General features: G+C 40.4%; 1 protein-coding gene across 1 annotated transcript in view; it reads right to left on the bottom strand.

Moving 5' to 3' along the window:
* Positions 1-20,281: 20,281 nt before the first annotated feature.
* Positions 20,282-22,776, bottom strand: part of RAD21 (RAD21 cohesin complex component) — a 33,941-nt gene continuing 31,446 nt past the window's right edge. The window contains exon 13 of the mRNA XM_023518194.1: positions 20,282-22,026. Coding sequence (XP_023373962.1) covers positions 21,835-22,026 — 192 coding nt within the window. The 3' untranslated portion in view covers positions 20,282-21,834. The remainder of the gene's footprint in view (positions 22,027-22,776) is intronic.

Here is a 22,776-nt window from a genome sequence, read left to right as displayed (position 1 = left end):
AAAAAAAAAAAAAAAGAAAAGAAAAGAAAGAAGAAATGTATAGCTGAGTAATAAATTCTCCTTTCTGTCTACTGTAGGCATTCCCCTTTCCACACTTGAGTAGGTAGTGTGTCCTGCATTTTATTGCCTCAGAGGAAATACATAGTAAACTATCATGGACAGGGTGAAGGCTCCAGAGAGCAATGTCTGTGTAGTACCTTTATGAAGAAAGGTCCTAGGAAGAGATAAAGAAAAATTTCTGTGTCCTAAGAAACACAGAACCTCCCAATTGGAGGAAGCCATTATACAGTGACAGTGGATATCACATTGATAGCCTGTGTGGACAAGAACCTGGAGGGTTTTCCCTGAATAACACCGGATAGGGTAACATCCTGGAGTTAGGACAAATTCCCAGAGCTGGCCGGGGTGGGGGGAGAAACACCAAAAATGACTGATGTGAGGTTTCTTACCATTCTGGTTGTGTCGAGTCTTAAATTTGAAATTAAGTCAATGTATAGAGAACAAAGGCATTTACTATATTTAGATGAAATCCTTCTTTACATATATTTTGACCAACGATTAAAAAATTTGTAGTTTTCCAAAGTGAGGTATTTGAAGAGTTATGTCATTTTCCCTTCTGCTGGGTTGGGATGTGGTAAAGGGTTAGAATAAATTGAAGTAATTTCTCTCAACGTGTAGACAAGGTTTTTAATTTGAGATCCTAAGGGCTCTCTGAATTTGAAAGCAAATAGATTACATCTTTACTAATTACATTACCTCTTTTAATTGATATATAACACAAATGTTTTAAACAATATTTTGGTAATTATATTTCAGTATAATTAGTTTTCTTTATGATTGTGAATTTTATTTTGTGCATGTAGAAATGTAATTCTGACAAGACTAGGGTTCAATAGATAGCTAAAGGGTAAAATAGGCTCTGAGCCCTGCTTCAGTTATGCTTTGTATAATTCCTGGCTGGAGTCAACTCAAAAGAGGAAGAGGCAGCAGTGAGACAGTTGCTAGCTTTTCATTTCCAGCTTCTCCCCAGCTGGAAGATTTGAGGATGTAACCTAACTCTGAGAGAATGTGACTTTCTGCACTCAACTGCAGGCTCAGTAAACTGCAGGAGCCCAGCAGTATATCCACCAGCCGTAATAGCTTCCACCAGGAGCCGAGCTCACCAGGTTTGGGGGGCTAAAACTTCTCTGTAAGGCTTAGCTGATGACAGATTTGCCTTTCTTCTTTCTTTGTGAGGTGGTGCCAAGATGACTTTCCACATCAATGAAAGAGCTTTAAATCTGACATTGTGAGCTTGGGGCCTCCTTTCATTTAATCAGCACCAATTTCATTCTCTGCGTTGGAATCCGGTACATTCAGGGCACAGGGGCTGTGTCATCTCACTCGCCTCTAATGCTGCCGCTGCCCTCCCAATACTCCTTCTCTGTCCCTACTCCCTCCAGCTGTGGCAGTGAGATACCAGGAGACTGGAGGATCTCAGCATCCAAGCCTTCAGGCCCCTGCTGAGACAAGCTAGCAGCTTTGACTATTTCACAAAAAGAGAACGGAAAGAAAATCAAGCCAAAAGCAAAGTCCATGCAGAGTTGAAGTCTCTGATCTTGTCATTCTTTGACCACAAAACTCGCTGACCCAGAACTCTCTTTTTCTAAGATTAACTCAAAGACAAAAATTTTTATTCTCTGTTACCTGACGTTTTACTGCCTGCATCTCCATTTTCCAGTTTAACTCTAGTAATGAGAACTAGCATTTACAGTTGATGAAGTGTTTCTCAGTTACGATTTCATTTAATCCTCAGAGTAATTGTGTATATCAAGTTTCTTCTTTCTATCTGACAAAAAAGATATCTCAGCCCAGAAGGGTTCAAGGCTAGCTTAACAGTGCACTAGAACAGGAGCCCACCTAGGACTCCTGCCTCCCTAGGCAATGCTAATTTCAAGGTCATGTGCTTCCTACCCTAGCAAGAAGAAAGTGTGCTGACACCCTTGAAACAGCTCAGTCTTTTGGCTTGTCTGCTCTTTGTGTTCTGCACATGGGTTTTGTTTCTTTCAAATAATGTTTTCAAAGAATTCACATGAGTATCCAACATTTCAAAATTTGGAAATTTCACATCAAAATCTAGATTCCTGCTCTTTTTTTCCCTTCAGATGAATTAAAAAGTCTACCTCCATAGGGCAGACATTACCACAGGGGAATCATTAGCTAGAGCTGAGTAGTGGTGCTCTTTTCAGATGCAGTGTGAATTTTCCAGATGCCACAGCACCCACCACTTCCTACTGTCCTAATATTAAGACTGAGTGTCAAGTATCATTTATTATTATCTTTATGCTTTTTTTTTTTTAATAGTGGACTTAAGGAGGAAAGGAAAACAGTTCGGGAACACATTTCTATTTAAAAAGTGGGGAAATAGTCTCGGCACCTGTAGCACAGTGGTTATGGCTCCAGCCACATACACTGAGGGTGTGTTATGCCCGAAATTCTCCCATAAGGCCCCAGCAGACAAATCCGAGACGCACTCCGATGTAAAAGGCAAGAGGTGAGTTTTATTAAAGCCCGGGCCTGGTCTCTCCTGGCATGCAAGCTGAGGAAGAGCCCCAAACCTGGGGTGTGTGAGGTTTTTATGGGGTACAGAAAGCAAGAGGGGAAGAAGGGTATGAGTACACTTTTGATTGGTGGTTGGTGATTTCATTAGTAAAGGAGGATTTGCATTGGTGGTTGATGATTTCACTAGTAAAGGAGGATTTGGATTGGTACAGGTGAGAGGTGGGGGATTTCTTAACTGGGGGCTAGCTAGAGGGAAATACCTGTATTTTAAGGAAATAGAAACTTATTGTTTATTACGGTAGCTGTTTGCCTAAGGTGACTCAATTAATGGTTCACAATGGCTGTGGAACCAGGCGTGAGGGAGGCAGCAGGGAGTGGTCCTGCAGGTTTTACTGGCAGAGGTTGGGGTGAAGGGCTAGGAATGGAGCTTATGCAGTAAACAGCTAGGAATGGGGCTTGTGCAGTAAATAATAAAATGGAGCTAGTTTGGCCCTCTCAGGTGATGGGTTCAAACCCAGCCCAGGCCATCTAAAAACAACGATGACAACTGTAACGAAAAATAGCCAGGTGTTGTGACTGGTGCCTGTGGTCTCAGCTGCTTGGGAGGCTGAGGCAAGATAATTGCCACTCTATCAAGGGCAATATGGTGAGACTCTTGTCTCAACAACATCAACAAAAATAATAAAAAATAAATAAATTAATTAAATTAAATAAAAAGTGGGGAAATGAAATATAGACCTAGAAAACTTTATGTTTATTTTTAGCCGGATTTCCTGGCTCCTATAGGAATCTGAGTTTGTGATTCCTTTTAGAGATAGTAGATCTCAAATATGGATATCCATTCTAATCCTTAGGAAAGCTTTGAAAAAATACATATCTTTGGGCTGTACCATAGATCCACTGGGTCAGAATCTTCAGGAATGGGCCTTAGGAATCTGTAATTTTATAAACTCCCCAGGTTATTCTGATCAGGAAATCACTGATTTCATTCTTATGACCCTTCCTTTGAGATGCATTTTTATGAAAAGCAGACCCTACTTCCTGGCCTCCTTCAACAAAGAAAGGAGCACTAAGAAATATAAGAAAGCCAGAAATTCAGCAGCAGCTGAGGCACTCAGGTGGAAACAAACTGTTTGCATCTTATAATACATGGGACATCAGTTGATTTACTGGTTTGGCTTTTTTAGGTCACCAACAAAAAGGGTAGCAGGAAATTTCATCAGTGCTAATTTCCACTCGGTGGCTAATTCACAAAACAATATCCTCATTCCTGCCGAAAGAAACTGCTAATGAGTCCTCCAGAATTCATGAGTTGGAGGCTTAATCCTCAACACCACAGTGTTGTGAGGGGCCTAATGGGAGGTGTGAGGTCAGGAGGGCTCCACATTCATGAACAGGCTAACGCTGATCATGAAAGGGCGTGTGGCAGTGAGTGTCTGCCCCCTTCTGTCTTCTGCTATATGAGGACCAGCATTCTTCCCCTCCAGAGGACACAGCAACACAGACACCTTCTTGGAACCAGAGACTGTACCTCCTGGAGCCTTGATCTTGGACATCGCAGCCTCCAGAACTGTGAGGAGTTTTCTTTCTGTGCTTTATAAATCACCTCCTCTGGGTTTTCTATTATAGCAGCACGAAGCTGACTAAGACAGGGACCTAGAACTTAGCATTTCTGAGAAGTTGCTTCCCTGTCTTGCCTCTAGCTCTTTCATCTGAAAAAACAAAAGTGCAGGAAGAGATAGTCGGTGATAGAAATCAGGGCTTGGACATTGGTTTCCTGAGTCTTAGACATCATTCTTCCCACGTGGACTTAATAGAATTGACATTTTTCTTTGAGAATTATTATTTTAAAGCCACATAATGATATTCTAAGTTTGAGATGTATACATATATATATATAGAGAGAGAGAGAGAATATCATTATGTGGCTTTAAAATAATAAATATCTTATTATGTATATAATTATATATTATAATATTTGTATGTATAAATATTATATGTAGAGAGATATCTCAAATTATATCTATATATGTATGTATGTATATACATATATATAAATATATAAAATTTGCCCCAAGACAGAAATGAAAAATTGGAACTTTCTTATAATTTACTTGCTACCACTTTTCTTACACCAAAGACAAAAACAAATTTGTTACAATGTCAATTACCCTACTGTCTGGGCCAAGTATTTAGGGGAATCAGAGATGTTTTCTTTCAGACTTTTTAGGATGATAATAATGATAATAGTAGTTGTAAGTACCTTTTATTGAGCACTCATTCTGCATAAAGGCCTCCCCTGTTCCCTTTTTATATAGGGCTTTATTTATTCATCACGACAGCCCTCTGCCGTATTTGCTTCCATGTTTACTAAGGAGGAGTTGGAACTAGGGCTCTGTTTACTGTTTATAGGGCGCTCTCATGTCATAGAGTATGTAAGAGGTAGAGCTGGGACATGAATTGCACCTTCTGGTGCCCAAACCCATGAGATCTTTTTGCTCTGTCCCTCCTGGCAGCCCCTCTTCCCAGCTCTGGCTCCCATAACATTTGTTTTTTTAATATTAATCTCTCTATTTTATTCAACAAATAGCTTGTCCAGACCAGGTGTCCTGAGGCTGGAGCCAGTATGTGGGGTGGGTGCCTTGAGGTGAGGAAGATAGGACTGGTGGGACCTTAGTTTTGGATGCTGGGGCACCAGGAACAGCCACAGGGTGACTGCTGCACCGGGGCAGGTGAGCTGGAAACATCCCTACAAGGTCAGGATTTACTTCTTTTTAAATTTGTTTTTATTCTTTAAATTTATTTATTTATTTATTATTGTTTCAAGTTAATTGAGGGTACAAAGAATTAGGTTACAGTGTTTGTGTCTGTTAGGTGAAGTCCCTCTTATGATTGTGTCCTGCCCCCAAGAGGTGTGCCACACATCCTAACATTGTGCTTCCTCCTCCCCTCTCTCCAGTCCCTTATTCCCCTGCCCCCCCCACCTTGAATTGATTTGAATTTTTCTCTTATGTGCGCATGCATTAGATGGTCTATTGGCTTCATATTAGAATTGAGTACATTGAATTCTTGCTTCTCCATTCCTGTGATACTTTACTAAGAAGAATGTGTTTCAACTCCATCCAGGTTAATACAAAATATGTAGTCTCCATCTTTTTTTATGGCTGAAACGATTTACCCCTTGAGGACAGATAAGGTAGGAGCAATATGCCATAAATCGAGTAGGTCACAGGTCAAGCAACGCTTCCATATTATTTGGAAATGAACTACAGTTTGAGTGAACCAAATGGACAAATAAAGGCAGGAAATACCAAACTATAATTAAAATTACGTCAACATTTTTGGAGTTACTTTTCAAAACATTTTCACATACATGATTTTATTGCGTGCTCAAATAAATCCAGTGGCATAAGCGGAGATTCTGTACCTATAGTGGGTCTGAGATCATTGAGAACTACCATAAGTCCTGCTCTTCTTAATCTCTGAAAAGCCCTTTCATCTCCAAATAAAACACTGCAAACACACCACATAAATATGAGTACAATTACTGAACATAGTTGGGTGGAGCACTTACATTATATGTGCATCATTGTAGAAATGGTTTCTGAGTTTGAAAATAATCATTGGGGGTGGCCCTGGTTGGTGGATGAAGGTGAGGGTACTGAGAATGTGGAAGACATTGTCAAACAAATGTAAAAGTTGGAGAGAAAAAATGTAAGGTGGTGTTAGAAAACAAGATAGGCAGCTGAAAAGGAATTTAACTATGTGCCAAAGGAACAGACTGTTGAAACATAATTATCCTAGATTACACTTGAGATGTGATCCTTTGGGAAAACTCTATGTAATGTAGCTTCTGTATGTGAAGATAAGCCTGCATCATTTTAATGGATTTTTGATAGAATACCAAACTTTTGAAGTAGCAAGGCTATGCTTCCATTGAGAAGTAATTCTCTTTGCAACCCATTTTTCATTTTAATGTGCAGGGTGGTGGCTTGCTCATTGCTCTTTCCCTTCTTTTTTCTTTTTTATGACCATCCTAAGTATATTTTTTTTCAATAAACAACCACTGACAACCCCAAAGCCATTGTTCTGAGCTCTTACTCTTCTGAGTGTTTCAAGTAATACTGTTCTTAGTATTCTAGGTCATCTTTCTTATCCTTTCATTTACTTTCTTGGCTGCCAAAAGCCTCCCATTTATCTGTCTCCTCTCTCTTCTGTCTGAGAGGTAATTTTTCATCCTGTCTGTTTCCTTATCCCAATGGTCCATTTATTTTCTTCAGGCTCCTTTTCCTTCCTCCTCCTTGCCCACTTCATGACAGCGCTTTCTCTAGTGAAGTTTTAAAGCAGGCAGGAGTTGACAGCTGAAGATGGTGATTGGGCCAGAATGAGAAGATGAGTTGATTTAATAGTTATTACAGGGTTTCTAATCAGTCACGGCTCTTGGTTGCAAATGATGAAAACTCAGCTCAAGTTAGCTTAAGGAAAAGAGAACGTATTTGGGTCACTACTTATTTAAAAAGGATATTGTGGTAAAGCAGAATGGAAAGAAGTATTATAGGGAACCAGGACCTCATAAACTAGAATCAGAGTTTAATTCCACTGGGTCACTGGATTTCTTTTCTCCTCTTTTCTTTTTGATATGTTTTATTCTGCTGACTGGATTTCCCTATGTGCTAGGAAACGTGACTACTGACTTTTAGCTCTGGATTCATATCAGTCAGCTAACAGAGGGCTACCCCTACCTGGCTCCTATATAGCACTCCCAGGGAAAGCATCTTATTGGTTCTGCTTGGTCATGTGTTCTCTTCTTGGGAGTGCTATATAGGAGCCAGGTGACCCAGTGGAATTAAACTCTGATTCTAGTTTATGTTTTTTTACAAGCATGCAGCAAGTTGTCAGCTAAATTCAAGAAGGCTGAGAGGGTGAAGTGTGATTGGAGGGTTTGGGGAACATCTTTTGGATTAGTCATTAGAAGTGCAATCAGTAGTCAAGGGATTGACCAGTAATATTGATGAGTGCCAAAGATAGAAACCAATCTAGATAATTTTGTGTGTATGGCAATAAGGGGGTGTCCTCCATCATCACCAAGTATAATGTTTTGCCACCCAACTCAGGGAAGTACAGAAGGATATATGAGGACAATCAGACTATAGGATCCAATCTGATTAAAAATTATACAAGCATCTATTTGACCCCCCCAAATAAAATGATGCTATGTAAGACCACTTGCTCACCTGCCTAAACACTCCTCACCATCTTTGCCAGATGGTGTAAGGAAGACCTTAGTTCAGTTAAATAGAACATAAGTGAAAAATCTGAGCATGAACGCCCCACAAAGGGGCAGCACTCTCAAGAACTTAGAAATGGATTTTCAAATGAAGTTGTTCCTTGAGATTTACATTATACAATCAGCATGTACTGGACACAGTGTGACTATACAGAAGACACAGAATCGTTCCTGGAAATCTTTAACTACTACCAGTTTGATGATGATAATATGTTGGAAGAGAAAATAGGCCAATTTTTTAGGGGAATTATTTCATCAGCCATGGCAGTGGAGAAAGCTAACATTGGTAGTGGAGAATCAATGGCTGCACAGTCTGGAATGCTTTGGTCCTTATGCTAGGTACATCCCCATTCTACAATAATGGCATGAAGATAATTTAGTTTATCAGATACCACTCCTTGCTCAAATCCCTGCTAACCAAGCAACATTCTGAACATAGTTTGGCTATATGTATATGCTGTAGAAAAATCATTCATTCATCCAAAATAAATACCAAATATCTACAATGCTTCAGAGTTTTTAAAATCTAGGTCTTAGAGATACAGGAGAGAATTAATGAGACAAACCCCTAGTCTTCATGAAGTTTACATTTATTCTAGTTGAGATACACTCACAGACATGTAATGCATATATAGAAAAATAAAGCAGAGGAGAGGGAGAGAAGTACTGGGAGCGTTTTGATTTTTTGTCAGAGAGATCAGGTTCACCTGCTTAAACACCCATCAAGAAAGCTGACTTAAGCACAGACTTGAAGAAGGTAAGGGAGCATCTGTGTCTGAGGGAAGACCATTTTAGGCAAAGGAAGCAGCTCATAGAATAGTATTGAAGTGGGATGGGCTTGGCTTGTTCTGAGCATAACAAGGAGGCCAGAGTGACAGTGCAGTGAGCAAGGGGGAAGGAAGTAGAAAATCTGATCAGAGAAGTAATAGGGCTGGAAGAATGGGGTTGCCCAGAACATTATAGACCATTGTAACTATTGTCGTTTACTCTGAGTGAGATGGGATCCATTGGGAGGATTTCAACAGAGGGTTCATGTGATGTGACATAGGTTTTAACATGATCACTCCAGCCTCCATGTTGGGAATATTTGGGGAGAAAGGTGTGCTCATGGACAGAGATACCAGTTAAGAGGATATTGTAATGGTCTGGGCAAAGAGAGGCTGGTGACTTGAACTTGGGTAGTAGCAATAAAGGTGGTACAAAGTGGTTAAATTCTGGCTATATTTTGAAAATAAAGCAGTGGGATTTGTTGGAGGGAATGAAGTATGTGTGAAAGAAACTGGTGAGTCAGTTGTGATTCCAAGGTGGTAGGGCTGAATGACTGGTAGGAGGGAGTTCTGCTATGGTGAAGCTGCAGAAGGAGGTCGCTTGGGGGTGAAGATCAGGTTATCAGCTTGGGACAAGCTAAATCTCAAGTTAAATTTGAGATTCTGTTAAACATCCCAGTGGAGCTATCAAACAGGCAGCCAGAAGTTCAAGAGAAAAGTCACAGCTGGTGGGAGACATGAAGTTAAGAATCATCACCTTGTAGATGGTGTTTAGAGTCAGGAAACTGGAAGAAATTACCATGGGAATATAAAAATAGGAAAGAGAAGTTCACAGACTGAGCTTTGGGGTCTTCCAATATTAAGGGTTGGGAGATACAGAAGAATCAACACAGGAAGCTGAGAGTAAGCTTCTAGTGAGGTAGGAAAAACAAACTTCAAGGGGATTAAGATGAGATATCAAAGAAGCTAGGTCAAGAATTTGTTTCAAGACTGAGCTAGGGATCAGCTGTGTCAATTATGAGAATGCACTAATTAGTCAGGCCAACAAAATCATTGTGGGTCATGTGACTATCATATTTCTTATAAATTAATAAACTGGATTTTTGATTTAAGTCTTCTTTAAGTGTTCTGTGGCTTAGTTTCTCCAAGTTAGACTCAGAGCAATGAATCTTCCTTGAATTTGCTGACCAATCTGGGCAACCCTCAGAGCATGGGTCCATGGTAAATTCCTATTCCTCATGAGGTTGTTTGGTGATCACTCTACTTATACTCTGGTTTTAGTGACATTTGAGTTTTGTCACATGGAGGGTCTGCTTGGAAGTTTAGTCTACTCATCTGCCTCTAACCAGCCTATCCTTTCCAAGGCATCCCATAAGTGTTGGGTTTTTCATGGGTAGGTTTTTGAAGTCACTTTCTTGAACCATAATGGATGATGCAATAGAAATTATGAACTTTATCACAGACTTGAATTTGTATAGGAGAAAGAACTAGGAAACTTTGGCCCTACCTCTAGCTCAATTACTCAGCTAAATCTATGCTTATTAAACTTCTTGAGCCCTCAGTGTATTGTCTGGATAGACTAGGTTATATAATAGTAATAAATTAACATTGAAATCTCAGTGGTTTAACTCAACAAAGATTTATCTCTTGGTCCTGGTATAATATCTACCCTGAGTCCCCAAGAAGGCTGTCCTCCCTAAGTCACTCAGGGACCCAGCCTGAAGGAGGTTCCACCATCTAGTAGCTCCTGTAGCATTCCTACCCTCCTTAATCACTGGACATCCAGGAAAGAGCAGCATGAGGAGACATGTATATGGGCTTTTCACTGACTCTATTCAGAGCAGCCATGCTTTACTTCTAAGAGGCCATTGGCCAGAACTAGTCACATGGCTTCACCTAACTAGAGTTGAGCTGTGAAATGCAGAGAAGCAAATAGACTGTTAAAGTGACAATTATAGTATATGGCACAGTTTCCACATCTGTTGATAAAGTTAATAGTAATAGTAATAATAGTGTTTATCTTGTAGAGATGTTGGAAGGATTAAATGAGATAAAGTTTGGCCCATAGAAAGCTTTATAAATTTTAGACATGATAAATATATGACTATTATTGTTATAAAGTGGGCAATAAATTATAGTACCATTATCAATTCTATGATTCTCCTAAGAGCAGGAGTGACTATACTTAAGCTTTCAACCTTTTGTCACCTTTGGGTCATCAGGAAGGCATTTTGCCCTGAGCTCTGCTTCAGGATCAAGAAAAGGACCATTGACAAAAGATTCCAGGAAAACTAATTGCAGAGGTGGCCACTCTTCATCCTCTGCGTTTACCCTACCCCTTTTGCCAATACTCCTGGCTATCAAAACCCATGTAAGCAACCCAGGGAAAAGTCTGAGGATGTTAAAAGCCTCTAGCTCTTTCTTCTCTTACATGATTTTCCAAGGCCCAGGATTCCTCTTATATTCTCAGACTGCCAGTGAGAGACCTGGCAGGGGCCACCAGAATGCTCATGGGTTGACTAATGGGCAGTACGTCTCATGCGAATGGAGCTAGAACAGAAGGACTTATGAAAATGCCCTTACTTAAAAAAAAAAAAAAAAAAAAAAAAAAGCTCTACTCCACAGGCAAACTCTTGTCTGGAAATGTTTTTCAGCTTTTAACTCTCTGCTGGTTTGTGGAGGAATAAAACCCCACATGATGTATTCAAAAGCAGAAAAGGTTGGAGGAGAAGCCATATTTGGTGGTAAACATAAGAATGTATAGCAGACTATGCTGAAGGAAGGAGCAGGACCGTCTTTGAGCCTATATCTGATAAAAATCCAGCAAGATACTCCGTCAAGGAGTTAATTCTGTTGGGTTTCCAAATCAACCCTCTTACTTTTTACCTCCATGTCTTAGCCCATGCCGTTCTTTCTTCCTGGAACACCCTTCCCTCCTACCCTCTGCCCTATAACTCTTGAATGAAAACCTACTCATTCTTCAAGATATAGTTTAAAATATCACTCACTGCTTTCTTATAAACTTTGAAGGTATTATTGTAAGGATTATGACTTCACAGGATATAAGCATAGTGTCGGATGTTCAATAAATGTTTGTTGAGTTCAAATCCCCCTTACCCCCCTTTTCTTGATTAACTTTATCACTTAGGATTATGCTATGGAGACTATCCACTGTGACAAAGTTTTAAGAAAAAATTGCTTCTGCCTCAGAATCCCATCAAGAAAAGACTTAAGTGCTGAGATCTTTCCGAAATTAGTTTAAACTCGTATCACTTGAAATGGTTCCCCCTAAGAAATCAAATTTAACTGTGTTATACCCTCTTTATCTTGCTGAAATTGACTTTCAAATTAAGGCCTAACAATATCTTCATCTCATACACTGACTCTTCTTCCTGAGAAAGCTATATTATTATTATAATTACTTTTGTGGAGCTTTCCAGATTTCCAATTAGGTGCACACACATCACCTCATTTTGTACTCATCATGATCATGGGGCTCTGTAAAAGCTGGGATAACATTTCATACACAATTCTAAAATCAAGTGAAGTTGGAAGTCTCCGTTATTTCAGCAGAGTCAATGTAAACAAATTTGGGATGGCTCAGGGGGTGGGGAGAGACTCAAAATTTGCTAGCTGCTCTAGTAAAGGGAAGAAAATGACATTGTTTCTTAGAAAGCAAGGTTCCATACCAAGAATTACTGTGGTGATTTGGAATCCCAAATCAAGTATTCTCCTGTAATATACCAGGTATTTAAACTCTGAGGGTCTCTATATCAAACTGGGCAATGTGCATTTGAATCTGGGACCTTTGGCCATTTGTTCTGATCCAATTCCCTCTGCTAGGTGGGCTCTGAACCAACTGCACAAGGGCAAACTCTATAGGAGCCTCAGTCTCCTGCCTTCATAGGTGGGGTAGGGCATCTGCTCAGTGGCCCTGGACGGAATGGGTAACTAATATTCCATGGAGCAAACCTTCAACTGCTGAGAGATGGAAGGTGATAGACAAATTATTTTTCTTCTTTGCTAGTTTTTCTCCCATCTTTAAGGCAAAATAGTGAGCCTTTAACAACCTTAAGAATTCAGCTAGGCTTGGCAGCTCATGCCTAAAATCCTAGCACTCTGGGAGGCCAGAATGGAAGACTCCTCGAGCTCTAGTCATAGCAAGAGCAAGATCCTGTCTCTACTAAAAATAGAAATAATTAGCCAGGTGTGGTGGTGCATGCTTATAGTCTCAGCTATAGGGAGGCTGAGGCAGGAGAATCACTTGAGCCCAGTAATTTGAGTTTGCTGTGAACTAGGCTAATGAACTCTAGCCTCAGTCACAGAATAAGACACTGTCTCAAAAAAACAAAAACGAAGATAAACAAATACACAAGAATTCATTTTCTATTCTCAAGAGCAATAGCTGCAGATGTTGGCTTCCTAGGAATTATTTTATTTTCATCCTTTACCACTGGTCACACTGAAGCCAAAAATAATTTCTCACCCCCAACTCAGAGTCACATGCTGGTTAGGTAGTTCTGGGATTACGGACAAGTCTTCCAAAAGTTCACAGTCAAGAGATCAAGAGATGTAAACAGGTAAAGTACAGTATATTGTGACGTTTCATGAATAAAACACAGAAATGGAGAAGATATTTTCTCTAGGGAAATTGAAAAAGGGTTTCCTTTTTTGGAAAAGCTGTCCTGATTCTTTGAACTTACCAAAAAAGTAGTAAGTGCCAGTTTTATTCCCATCAGTGCTCTTGGCACTAGAATCATTCCTTGCTCAGTAAATACCCCAGCCTGAGGTTAACAGAGAACAGATACCACGGGGCAAGCACTATGCCCAGTGCTCTCCTTGCGTTATGTTACTTAATCTTCACAGGAGCCTTATGAGTTTCTTCAGGAGGGACCAAGACTTGGGGAAGTTAGGACACTCACTATGGTTTCTAGTTAGAAGAGATAATAGTGAAGTTACCTTTTATTCTAATCCTACGTTCTCGGTTACCAGGACAAACTCCCTAGACACAGAAGCTGTGTTGCTGCTTTATCACTGTTGATGTGACAATTGTCCACCCATGGGTGTCCTTACTCATCTCTATAGCACATCGGGAACTTCAGCAGCTGGGAGGATTAGAACAGAACATGGGAACCCCTTCGACCAGATGCCTGTTTAACTTGGAGAGTTTCATTTCCCCTTGAATTGTATGAGAATTTCCCACTGAACAGCTGTGGGCCAATTGAGAACTAATCAGTCCTAGAGCGTAAGTCGTAGCTGATCACAGATAGGACTTCCTCCCACCTGCAAGGGCTCCAGCTGCCAGCCAAGCGTTTGTAATGGCAACTCTGAGGATAAGGATGAATTCTGGTATCTGAAAACGTCATCTGGGCATTGCCTGCCTGAGAACCACAGGAGACCTTGTTACAAACGCAGATTCCTGGGCTAAACTTGAGGCCTCTAGGGTCACAACCTTCCGCATGACTCTCCGATCCCAGCACGGTTTGGCTTTTTTATTTTTATTTGTTTAATTGTTGGGGATTCATTGCTTTTGTAGACTTGAGGAGATGAGACTTTTGCCTTTAGGATTTTACTTTTCAAGTTCTGCTTTTCAGAAGACATTTCCACTGGGTTGGGGATGCTTATATAATAGTTATCACATCAGGTATTATCACCCCTGAAACATAAAGTCAGATAGGCTCAAGTGGCTAAGGCGCCAGCCACATACACCTAAGGTGGCGGGTTCGAATCCAGCCCGGGCCTGCCAAACAACAATGATGGCTACAACCAAAAAATAGCCAGGCGTTGTGGTGGGCACATGTGGTCCCAGCTACTTGGGAGGCAGAGGAGGCAGGAGCCTTGCTTGAGCCCAGGAGTTGGGGGTTGCTGTGAGCTGTGGTGCCCCGGCCCTTTACCCAGGGGGACAGCTTGAGGCTCTGTCTCAAAAAAAAAAAAAAAAAAAAAAAAAAGAATTCTCCTTCTGGGCCTGGAGAATCAAGGATCTTGGGAAAAATCCAGAGTTTTCTTCCCCAGGAGGCAGCCAGCCTATGGCCTTTGAAGTGGTAATGAAAAAAAGAGCCCAGGAAGCCATGTTTTAAGTGGCACAACTTGCTTTCCTTGTAGGTGTCACAATCAACTGGAAGAAGCCACAGACCTGTCTGCAGATGTGTGTGTGTGGTCTGCATGGTGCTGAAAACAATTTTAAATCATGTATCAAAATTAAAAAATCAGGAGCGTTCACATAAGAATCTGGGTCCTGGTGGCTCCTGATAGACCCGCCCCCACTGAAACACTCTGCTGTGTTTTCTAAACCAGCAGTTGGTGAAATGTTAGCAGACACTGTGCTCACCCTCTGTCCCCTTTCATCCAGTTCCTCACTGTGTCTCCCTACACCATTGCTGCACAACTGGCTACTTACTCATTTCCATTACCTGCCCACCTAAGACTCCATGTTCATGACCTGGAGCACTGCTGGGCAGACAGCGGGAGGAATGGGGCATGGATGCTCCTGGGGGAACCTTCCTGTCCATCCATCTGTTTAAAAGTCCCACGTCGACTTGCCATAATGTAAGAATGCTTAGAGGTAACTGTGAAGGCAAGACTGTAAGAAATGAAAGGAAGGGGTCCAACATGGCTCCTTATTTTCGGGATTGCTCAGCCACCTACCAACGCTCTTGGGCCCCCAGCTGCAGGTGGGAGACCACCACCAGGCCAGACCTCCTCTCCTGGAAGAACACAGCTGCTTCACTGCCTATGACTCTTGGCTTTCAGTTTTTAGAAGAGATTAATTTTTTGTGTGTGTGAGATAGAGCCTCAAGCTGTTACCCTGGGTAGATGCCATGGCATCATAACTCACAGCAACTTTCAACTCCTGGGCTCAAGCGAGTCTCCTATCTCCGCTTCCCAAGTAGCTGGGACTACAGGCGCTCACCACAACGCCCAACTACTTTTTTTGGTTGCAGCCGTGATTGTTGTTTGGTGGGCCCGGGCTGGATTCGAACCTGCCAGCTCAGGTGTATGTGGCTGGCGCCTTAGCCACTTGAGCCACAGGTGCAGAGCCAAAGAGATGAATTTTTAAAATATTCTTACAGGACTTAGATATCATTTTCTTGTTCTGATATTGTGAATTTAGTGGAAAAAGAGAAAGATTAGAGGGAGGCAATGATCCTTCTTACTACTTGCGGAGCCGTTGGTTGGCCTGGCCCGCCTCACACGTGTTGCTTTCATCCAGTATTTTCACTCTGTCCTCACAAACCCGTGGTAGGTACTGCTTCCCAGTTTTATAGGTGAGGAAACAGTTTCAGGGAGGTAGTAAGATTTGCCCAGGGCACACTCAGTAATGAGAGACAAGCTGGGTTTTAAATCCCGGTAGGTCTGATTGGAAATCAGTGATCTTCCTACCAGGAGGCCTAATTTGATATCCCACCCTGCCCTCCTTTTTTAACATGGTTTAAAAGGACATGATGCTATGAGAGGAGTCATGTGTAATGCTACTTAGTGGACTGCATTACATTAACCGGGGGGCAGGGGGTCACACCACTTTAGAAACTTAACACACACTGTGTTCCTAGGTGGTGTGGATGAATGTTCAACTTGCCTTTGAGCCACCAGGATTTTCTCCCAGGTGACAAATGAAAGACTCTTGACTTCTAAGAATTTGTGATTATTTTCCATTTATTTAGCTATATAATCATTTGGAAAGAGATCCTTCAATCCTGCAATTCCTTTCTAAAATGGCGGGAAAGTGTTGCCAATTAACTCTAATAGTCTGTTGTTCATTTCATTTTGGGGAGCTACAGGAACATTTACTCAGCAAACCTGACTTGTATGGCCTGGGGTGTGCAGCATTTTACTTGAGGAATTTACCCTTTGGCTGAGACCTGAAAGGTGAGTAGGTTGTAGCTGGCTACCCTGGCGACAAAGGGCACTGCCGGCAGGGGGGAGGTGGGGGTGCTCAGAGTGAGTTCTTTCCAGCATCTTATTGAGAGTTCCCAGTATTTACAACCCTTAGCCTCTCCACTCTCCTATTTAACATCTCACTTTGTCAAATTCATGTTCCCAAAAGTCCATTTTTCTATTATGAATCATTCACTTTAAACATTAATAATAGCCACCGTTTACTGAGTGGGCACTGTTTTAGCACTTTACATGAATTCCTTATTCCATGTAATCGTCATAAGACTCTAAGTTTGGCACCAATAGTTTTGTAGTAGGGGAAACTGAATCCCAAGGCTACTCTGATAGTAAAAGGCAGTGAAGCTTCAAAGCCTGGTCCTTCACTGCAGATTCCAGTCCTCCTTCTTTTTGACCTGTATTTCTTTAATTCAGGCACCAGTGGCAGCCCATCAGGAATTACTCCCAACCACAAAGTAACATTTTTCAGAACGATTAGTTTTACTCAGGTTGTGGCCACAGATGCTGCAATACTGTGTAACTTGCTTCCATTCATTCAACTATCATGTGCTCAACAGGCAGTAAGAAGCCAGAGGGGGCTCAGCGCCTATAGCACAGTGGTTAGAGTGGTTATAGTGCCAGCAACATACATGGAGCCTGGTGGGTTCAAATCTGGCCTGGGCCACCTAAAACAACAATGACTACTGCAACAAAAAATAGCCAGGCATTGTAGCGGGCACCTGTAGTCCCAGCTACTGGGAGGCTGAGGCAAGAGAATTAATTGCTTAAGCCCAGGAGTTTGAAGTTGCTGAGAGCTGTGATGACACAGCACTCTATCAAGGGGGACAAAGTGAGATTGTCTCAGAAAAGAAAAAAAAAAAAAAAGGAAGCCTGAGGGATGTTTCACAGGGAGTGGGGCCCAGACATCACTTTTTGACTCCGAGGGGGACCGCAATAGGCAGCAAATCTAGTAAGTCCTGCTGGACATGATCTGGTTTCTTGCACCTCCCACCTTATCTCAAGACCATCCCCCTCCCTCATTTTGTTCCAGCCATTCTGGTCTTGCTTTATTGGAACAGGACAAGCACACTTAGGCCTCTGATCTTTCGTTCTAACAGGTCCTTCTCTCTGAATCCTTCTTCCCCTACACATTCCTCTTGTCTCTTACCTCCTGTAAGTCTTCGCTCAGCCATCATCTTTTCAACAAGCCTCTTCTCACCACCCTATTAATACGGCAACCTATCCTAACATTTTACATTTTAACTTATTTGTTGTTCATTATTTGTCTCAAGGCTAGAATGTAAGTTCTATAAAGGCAGAGAATTTTTTTTTTTTTTTTTTTTTTTTGGCCGGAGTTGGGTTCAAACCCACCACCTTCAGCATATGGGGCCGGTGCCCTACTCCTTTGAGCTACAGGCGCTGCCCCAGAGAATTTTGTTTTTTGGGTACACTCATGGAATCTAAGCACCATGCCTAGGTTTAGCTTATGTAATCTTTTAATATCATGCTAGAATTGTGCTGTTTGATATAGGAAGCACAAGTCACATGTGGCTATTGAACTTTCGAAATTCTGCTAGGCTCATTTAAGGCAAAGTTGTAAAATGTATGGTACATGCCAGATTTTGAACATCCTCCCCCCAAGAAAATATCTGGTAAGTTTTAAAAATATTTATTACGTTTTGAAGTAATACTTTGGATCTATTAAATATGTTAATTTCAGATGAGCTCTGTTTTTTTTTCTTTGGAGACAAGTCTTATTTTGTTGCCCTCGGTAGAGTGCCATGGCATCATAGCTTACAGCAACCTCAGTCTCTTGGGCTGTAGCCATCCTCTTGCCTTACCTTCCTAAGTAGCCGGCACTATAGGTGCCTGTCACAACACCCAGCCATTTTTTAGAGACAGGGTCTCACTATACCTCAGTCTGGTCTCCAACTCCTGAGCTCAGGCAATCCACCTGCCTCCACTTCCCAGAGCGCTAGGATTACAGGAGCTATCCATACTCCTGTACGTCATGCCCGGCCAGGCTCTATTTTTCTTCATTGGACTACTAGAAAATTTAGAATTACGTATGTGGTTCATATTAGAGAGTGCTTAAGGACTGTAACTTAAACATGAGGCTCACAATTGTTTAAGTCTCAAATGTCTTTTAACTCAGTTTTCTGTTTTCATCACCCTGACTTTAGCCAGTTTTGTATTTAAACCAGAGATTTTGTATAGCACTCCCCTTATCACAGCACAAGAAAAATCCCATTTCTTCAATTCTTTTTGAACTTCATCTTCAGCTACTTGGGAGGTTGAGGCTGGAGGACTGCTTTAGCCTAGGGGTTCAAGGCTACAGTGCAGCATGACACTGTAAACAGCCACTAAACTCAAGTATGGCAATATAGCAAGACCCTGTCTGAAGGGCAAACTAGAATTTTGGTATGTGCTGTCTGTATAAGCATTAACGTTTTGAGAACTATGTTGAGAGCACTAAGTACCTTTTGAATGAGTGAATGGGAGCAAGCTCCCCAAGAGTCTTAAATAGTAGTGTGCACAAGAAAATTTGAAACACTGTCACTAGACAGTGAGCCTATGGAAGGTGGAGTCACTCACCGAGATGAAGCAGCATTAGGGAGGTCTAAATGAGTCAAGTACAATTATTTCAGGGGTCCCTGTACGTGGAGATGTCCACTTCACGTAAAGTACCTGGGGTTAGAAAGTTTAAAAGCCTTGCCCGAGCACACACACCTAAGTGGCCCATTCTAAGTGGCCCGTTCCAAAGCCAATGTTATCTCTATCATACAAATGTTAGCTGCCTTTCAAAATGCTTTTAATTAGTTCAAAGGGTTTTTGCAACTCTTTGTAGGATTTGATATTCATTTCGTTTTAGATGTAGACCCAGAGAATGACACTTTTCAAATTTTAGGCACCACAAATTAAGGTTAGCGCCTGGGTCTCTGCCATGGCCTCACTCTTTCCACTGTGTCACTCTGGTAACTCTTGTCAGTCTCCACCTAGGCCTTTAAGTTCCATGTCAAACACTCAGGGTTCTGCTCTATGTAAACACCACTTCACTTTATTATGTGAGCCATGTTGTGAATCTTAGCAAGAGTTTTAATAACCGAGAATCTTTTTTAATCTGGCCTTTCTCCAGGTATTTTGGCATGCTGTATTCTAGGCACTTTCACATCAATTATAATTCTTTAGTACTCATTTCTACAACAGTGGGACCCAAATTAAAGCTGCTTTGGGTTTGAAGATAATTCGTGCTTATTAAGAAGTGGTTTTCCTATTATAAACATCATCAAACTATTTATGTTTAAGATACATCAGGACTTAAACCATAAAATCGTAAGTGCCTTAAAGCTTGCAGTTAGGGGCAGGACAGTCAGATGTTTGATGGCAAAGGTGCGTGGGTACACGTCAAGTTATTAAATGCCCTGACTTTCTTGGCTTCTCAGATCAATCTAGATCTCCAGCACCTGCCCACCCACAGTTTGTTCACAGCCAAGGACGGACACCACAGGCATTTCATGGTTTTTATTTCCCTGGCAGTGACAAAGATATATCCATGCCCCAAAGCTTCCTCACCACCAGACATCTGTTAGTTTCATTTTAAACTGAATATACATTATAACAACGTATACACTTGTTAAAAATTGCAGATCACTACTAAGAAAGGTTAGACACAAGCTACCTTTCTAAGACTTCTTTTGAAAAATTTATTTGTATGGATAATTATTCTAGATAAGGCAAATAAAAGGTGGTTTTTAACTTTTTCAGTTAACTTCCCCTGGTGAACACCACCAAATGAATAACCAATACTCCAAAATTTACAGCTTATAACACAACTTTTATTAGAAAAGTTATACATAACATAGCATCAACTATTTTCAAGAATATTAAACCCGATAAGCAACAAAAACCAGACTAACAAAATGTGTAACAAGAAACTAATGACCTTTCTATAATCAAACATTCAATTATCTACAATGTCTTTGTACAAAGGGAGGAGATCCATGGTTTACAGGCACGTCATATTGAAAATCAAGATGCAACAGCATTTTATACAATTATTACTCTCAAGAAACTGAATCATTAAAACAGTAATTACGAGTTCACAAATTTAAAACATTTCACATAATTTAAAATTACTGGGTATACACTGATTTCTGAGTTTTAAAAATGATTTTTCCCACAAAAGTGCCAACACTTAAGCTAGAACTTTCATTGTTAATTTTGTCCTAAAAAGTTAAGACATGTTTTGACAATCATAATTGTCACATGATTTCTGGTACTATCTGGTCTGTTAATAATAAAACCCTTATTTGGAGCTGTATTTTTCTTCAACTAAATTACAGGAAACTGGATACAGGATTTCAGTTGCAAAGCTATTAAAATAAAGTTCCAAACACGCAGGAGTGTGCAGCATTGGAAAGAGATCAGTATTAGAATTTATAATAAATATCAGAGAAGCCATTAGTTTTTACAGCATTGTCTGCTTAAAGGTTAAGTCAACCAGGTGTATAATTTCCCATCACTCTGTCCTTTTAGTAGGCAAGGTGATTTTTATTTTCATGATCTGAATACTCAAATACATCCAAACTTCTTTTAGAACTCTGATTTGTAGCTCTTGGAAAGGTATAAATGTTTTTTAATAGTCATTCTACTCTAATTAAGCCTATTCCTGCTCATTTTGGAGCCTCACTAAAATAACAGATTTCAGGATAGCAAAGTTCATCAGAAAGACTCAAATGGAATGATTTACAAAATAGACCACTTTACACCAAGTCAGTCCTATCTTTTTATAGTTGAAGGGGGCCAGCCACAACACAATTTCACGTACACCCTTGCTCATTATGGAATTACAGCTTAAAACACTATTAAGAGGATTACCTCTGATGTTTCAGGTACCATCCCTAAATACAGTGGTTAATAAAAATATTTGCTGTTGTTACTGATGGAAAGACATTGTGTTTTCCCCTGTCAAAAACTCAGCCCATAGCTCTTAAACTGTCAGGCTTTTTTCCCAGACGGGTTCTTTTCAATGTAGTAACAGAGAACAAGATAAAAACCATGACTTTTGACTGCTACTCAACATTATTACATGCACCAATATTGCACACATCTGTTCTGAACTGTTAAAATAAGTCTTCTGAGTCCTTGGGGTGCTGTTTTCTCCATCAGAACACAACGCATATAATCAGTTTCCCTTAAAGATGAAATCGATACATTAAAAATGCTGGGAAAAATGAGGAAAGAAAAAGGCAAAGACTTTGTACAGACGAACATCTAAATTTTCTTGAAAGGTTCTGTGTGCCCTACACATGGGGGCAAGTTGTACGCACTAGTGAAATGAACACTAGCTATAATGCTTCTAGCTCCTCATATAATATGGAACCTTGGTCCAGGTGTGGCGATGATGTCGCTGTATGGTTCTTCCTGTGTTAGCTCAATAGCTTGCTGCTTTTTAAGAACCAAGAAGCTGTAGAACTTTGCTGCAGCTTGCTTTCTGTTTGTGTTTCGACATAACTCAAGCAAACTGATAGATTCAGCTCCAGTTTTAGCAAGAGCTCGCTGAAATAAAACCAAAAGAGGAATGAATTAAAGGACAAGCCAATTTTGGTTACTGGAAAAAGGACACTATATATTCTCTGCTGAGGGCTAATATTGGACTTTTTGGAATAGTATCTGAGTGATTCTCAAGTTAATCATGAAGGAAAGGACGAAAGCTTAGTATGGTTTAGATTATCATTACATCTAAAATCAAAAGAAAAATAAGCAAAGTTGTTCTGACTTAGAAATAACTGATTTCTTTGGACATCTAATGTGATACAATAGTAAAATTTAGCACTTACGGTTTTTAAAGAGAAAATGATTTCTTCAAATGTCAACTATCCTTTGAATCTATTTTGGGAAACCCTGAGCAACTTGCCTGTTTTTTTACAGATGCTTAGATACCCTGTCTATGAAGGGTACATTAAAGTGTAAGTGACAACTGATTCTCCACAACGGCTCAAAAAATTTAATGATTCAATACATTACATTTATTCAACCCAAATAAGAACGTCTAGACATACAAAGGAGTTTCATAAAATGCCAACACTGTTCTGCTTTTTCAGGATAACTGCAAGAAAAGTACTCTCCTGAATGCTATTCAGACTTTTGGTCTAATGGTTTACATATTTAGTTAAAATATTTACAAATATTATCATTTTAGAAAAGGTTTCACGAAGAAATGCTTCCTGGTCATAATAAGCTACCTTATTATTATTATTTTTTGAGGGAACAGTGCCAAAAAAAAAAAAATTTTTTTTTTTTTTTTTT

Source organism: Otolemur garnettii, unplaced genomic scaffold, assembly GCF_000181295.1.
Source record: "Otolemur garnettii isolate 467f Iridium unplaced genomic scaffold, OtoGar3 scaffold00004, whole genome shotgun sequence".
Taxonomy (NCBI): domain Eukaryota; kingdom Metazoa; phylum Chordata; class Mammalia; order Primates; family Galagidae; genus Otolemur; species Otolemur garnettii.
This window is presented reverse-complemented; position numbering and strand designations above follow the sequence as displayed.